Genomic DNA, 5000 nt, shown 5'->3' with positions numbered 1-5000 from the left:
TCTGTCTGACTGTCTGTACAGGAAGTGATGTCACATGACATACTTTTTATGCCCATATATGAGTCATTCTGTACCACATCTCCATGTTTGGGCCAAACAGGTTCGCTCCATTTCTCCATGTATAGGTCCAAATGACCAACGTCGAGCTTGACAAGGAGGATACCGCACATTGTACCACATCCACCCTTTCTTCTCTCTCCTTTTGGTATCTTTATCCTCCTCCTCCTTTTTTTCTTTTTTATTCTTCTCTTTTTTTCACAGCCGCCCCCATATTTACTTTAGAAAATATATATTAAATTCTAAGAACGTTTCGAGTACCAGTTTGATACAAGAGCGAATAAGCGCTACACTTCTGGAATCCTGTGCGTCGACTTAAAGTCGGATCCAGGCCTAATAACTTTATCTAGCCGCCCCCGTTGCCACCTCCTTTTCTTTTCTTAGACACATCTCTCCTTTTGGTATCTTTATCCTCCTCCTCCTTTTTTTGTCTTTCTTAGTCTTGTGTATCCTTCTCTTTTGGCTACTGTCTATGACGGTAGTCCCATATGACATGATGGACTGGACTATCTCCATATATAGTGTTATCCACATTTCGTGTAGCCGCCCCGTACAGGAAGTGATGTCACAACTCGCTGACATCACACTGACATCACAGAGGTTACGGAAGGAAGGAAGGACACTCAAGCGACACGGTTTTTCAGAGTATATGCGACCTTCGGTCGCAATAACTTTAATGGAACAGAGAAACCAGAATCAAAGGATGCAACTGTTGACAATATTTGAAATATCAAAAATTCTTAATGTTATCTCAAGTAAAGCTTTTCTTTTTATTATTATTATTTAACCACTTTTATAAACCATTTTATACTTTGTTGTACGATGGTGTTGCACAACGAAAACATCTATTTGAGTTCAGTGATCTGTTATTTGGGAAGATTTCAACTATAATGACATGCCCAATCAAAATGCAGAGGTTCTCAAACCTTTTCATGTCAATGACCCCCAGATTAATGTGTAATTGGCCACATGCTCCCATCTGAGAATATCTTGTACCAGGGACCCCCACACAAGATTTGTGTTGTCCAAATGTTAACATCTTTAGGAAAATAGCAGCTCTAAAAGCTCAAAATGCAATGCTTTGTGAGCTTGTATATCGGCTATTTTCACAGAGTGAATGTATCCACGAGTTTCTCAGAACGAAGGAACTTAGTGCAGGGAAAAGGCTGTGTGTTATTGTGGGCTTCACTTCCTCCACACGGCTGATTCAAATTACTTAACAAGCACCAAGTAATCACCATGCAGAGATTCAGGTGTCACAGCAGCACAGCAACCAGTAAGAATAAAGTAGGAACAAGATGAGCAGGAAATGACATTCCATGACTATCACTTGATTCCAGTCAGGAGATTCGTCGCACTCAGTGGCAAATTCACACCGGAAGTTCGGTGAATAATATTAGAGTCTATGAGAGCCGGCTAGACCAGCTCATGAACAAAAACTATTTATGAATGACTGAGACCTTTGTCATATAAACGGTTCAGGAATATAAAAGAAGACATATCACAGGTATTTCTACAATCACTCAATAAGTGCACATCATTTTATTGAGGGATCTAAACAGCGGCAGGTGAGAGTTGGTTTCCAGACAGGAAATGGTGGAGAGTCTCGCGATACGAGTTCAGAAACGTACTTTGTGCTCTTTAGATACCTCTATAAAGTTATACAGTGTACACACCCAAAAGCTACACTGCAGAAAACAATGTGTGACATGTTTTCTTTTATATTCCTGAGCTGAGTATTTTATAAAGGTCTCTATTGTTATGAGTTCTTTTTTTTTTCATTGAGCTGTCCAGCCAGCTCTCATAGAATCTAATGTTATTCACTGAACTTCCGGTGTGAATTTGACACCCAGTGCGATGAATCTGCCAGGCAAGGATTGCGGAGTAGAGAAAATTACATAGGTGACTTTTCCTGCAGAGACGTTCATTGAGAATGAACAGAAAGTGATGCCCAACTTTCAAGCTAGGCCTCATGGGCCACTGGAAACTTGTGGATAGCCCCTATATGGTTAACGTGGTAGAACTCATTTTGCTGGGGACCCCCTGGAGCCCCCGGCATGTCCTCAAGGACACCTGGGGTTCTTGAGGACATGCCATATACTATGACATATTATATCATAATATATCGTCGTTGTCGGGTGGAAACCTTGTATGTTCAAAACCGCTTGTTTTGTATTTATCATTTTAAAAATGATTTAAACTATAGTGAAAACAGCCGATCTACAAGCACACACTGCCTCGCGGGTGCGAGGCGTTGTGTGCTTGTAGATCAGCTGTTTTCACTACTTTTGTGCGATGGCCTTGTGTGATGAAGCAGTGCTTTACTTTGTGAAAAAAAATTACAAATTTGAAACTTGGAGATATGAGGTTTCTGCCCGACAGTGACGATATGACATATATATTATTGTGTAGAGTGTATATTTACATCTGGAGGCATGTTGTTCTTGAAGGCCCGCTCCAGGAGGCGGGCCCAGAACTCTGACATGGTCTCGTCCAGGTTGAGGGCGGAGCCCCGGTAGTAGCGCCGCAGGTCACCGTAGAGGTCGGCGTAGAGCCGTATGTTCTGGGAGTACAGGGGCCCCAGGGGGGCCAGGACCTCCTGGAGGGAGCGCTCCGAGCGGCTGTGGAGGTCTGTGAAGTAGGCTGCAGGAGCACAGACAAGACAGGGAGAAAAGAGACTGAGCGTGTGTGTGTGTCCTTCTCTTAGTGTGTGTGTGTGTGTGTGTGTGTGTGTGTGTGTGTGTGTGTGTGTGTGTGTGTGTGTGTGTGTGTGTGTGTGTGTGTGTGTGTGTGTGTGTGTGTGTGCGTGCGTGTGCGCGTGCGTGTGTGCCTGTGTGTGTGTGTGTATAGAGAGAGAGAGGACCTTTCCTTCCTGCCTCAAAGACCAACCTGTTTGCGACAAATTCCCCATTACATGCAATCATACCTGGTGTAACTGTTCAAGCCAGTTCTCTTAAGCTATACCAAATGAACAGCTACTTTCTCCACTTTCTGTATTTCTTTTCTTTCGTGTGTGTGTGTGTGTGTGTGTGTGTGTGTGTGTGTGTGTGTGTGTGTGTGTGTGTGTGTGTGTGTGTGTGTGTGTGTGTGTGTGTGTGTGTGTGTGTGCGTGCGTGCGTGCGTGCGTGCGTGCGTGCGTGCGTGCGTGCGTGCGTGCGTGCGTGCGTGCGTGTGTGTGTGTGTGTGCATGTGTGTGCGTGCGTGTGTGCGCGGGCGTGTTTACAGGGAGAGTTACAGTAATATTCATCCCTGTATATTTTGACCCCATACAATTGTAAGAGGTGAGAGGTGCCCTCTTTGATTCCGCGTCTCTGTATCTGTCACACACGTCCCCTTCCTCCACATCTTTCTCCCTCACTCTCTCCGAGCCCCTTCCTTTATGGGGAGACGTTTGTCTCTCCATATTCCTTCCCTCTCTTGTGTTCTCCCTATGAGCGCTGCCCGTCTCTCTGCCACTGTCTTCCTCTCTCTCTCTCTCTCTCTCTCTCTCTCTCTCTCTCTCTCTCTCTCTCTCTCTCTCCTTCTCATCCCTCCCCTCCGATCAGCCCCTCCCTCTGTGTGATGTGCAATGATCTGCAGACGTGGCTCCTCAGTGGGTCAACTGCTCATTAGCTGAGCCAGCCACTGCCCCGAGGGACTCCCCTCTGTGTGTGTGTGTGTGTGTGTGTGTGTGTGTGTGTGTGTGTGTGTGTGTGTGTGTGTGTGTGTGTGTGTGTGTGTGTGTGTGTGTGTGTGTGTGTGTGTGTGTGTGTGTGTGTGTGCGTACGTGCGTGCATACGTGCACACAAGCTAACAGGGGTTCAGCTTATCACATTTCATTGTGTCTGGCTCACTCTGTTCTCATTATAGCACCCAGTCAGGGGTAGCCTTGATGGCCACGAGCATGCGTGTGTGCGCACGTGTGTACACGCACGCACGCACGCACGCACGCACGCACGCACGCACGCACGCACGCACGCACACACACACACACACACACACACACACACACACACACAGTATGCATTGTACATTGTTGTTTAAAGTGCATAGACAGGGAAACACACAAACAAACACCCATGAGGAAACACTCCCAATTATACAACATTGACCGATAGATACTATAGCTATAGATCAGGGGTCAGCAACCTTTTAGAAATCAAGTGCCATGTTTTTATTTTCTTGATAGTCAGTGTGCCATGATGTCAGCATAAATTTTAATCACACGCCAAACATTTTTACATATATTTTGATGGCCAGGACATTGTTAGACTAGCAATAATCCACCTATCTCCCCGACTCACTCCCCAGTCAGAGTTCAGAGTCTTAATGAATGTAGAGTTATGTGCAGGATGTAATTTGCTGTAAATTAGGCGACTTCATTTAATTGACCACATTTAATTTAAATTTAAAATACAAATCCTCTCTCTCACACTTATGCCAGTGTGCCATTGATCACTCTCCCCTGTGCCAATGTTGGCAGTTTGGCACCCGCCCGAGCCTAAGGTCACCTACCCCTGCTATAGATAGATAGTAGGGCTGTCACAATTTCAAATCGAATCGCGAATCGAACCGAAATTGACGTTCGATTCAGTGAATCAAAATCACAACCCGAATCACGATTCACTTCCGTGCATGAAAATGTCAGTTGTTAGGGCATAAAACCCAAAGTTTATAATGTTTATGTTAAAACTTTTGTTATTCCCAGTCTCATTTGTTATTATTCAAATAAAAGTGACTAATTGAAAAGTTGTGTTTCAAGACAATAGCCTAAATTTGTAGTCATATAGCTCTCAGTGCTGAAAAAAGGAGGTGTAAAAATAGTATATCCTATATTGTATAAAAAAATCTAATCGGACTGAATCGTGACCTACCGGTAGAATCGAAAGTTGAATCGAATCGTGGATGAGGCATATCGTGACAGCCTTGATAGATAGATAGATAGATAGATAGATAGGTAGATA

At 44.4% G+C, this 5000-nt stretch overlaps 1 protein-coding gene across 1 annotated transcript in view; it reads right to left on the bottom strand.

Moving 5' to 3' along the window:
• The window catches only part of gpc1a (glypican 1a), a gene marked incomplete at both ends in the record, with an annotated part of 59230 nt that overhangs the window by 13587 nt on the left and 40643 nt on the right, over positions 1-5000 (bottom strand). The window contains one exon of the mRNA XM_080727548.1: positions 2483-2700. Within this exon, the coding sequence (XP_080583674.1) occupies positions 2483-2700 (218 nt within the window). The remainder of the gene's footprint in view (positions 1-2482; positions 2701-5000) is intronic.

This window comes from Nannobrachium achirus, assembly GCF_963921795.1.
Source record: "Nannobrachium achirus genome assembly, chromosome: 1".
NCBI lineage: Eukaryota > Metazoa > Chordata > Actinopteri > Myctophiformes > Myctophidae > Nannobrachium > Nannobrachium achirus.
Note: the sequence above shows the minus strand (reverse complement) of the source record. Positions and strands in the feature narration are given on the sequence as shown.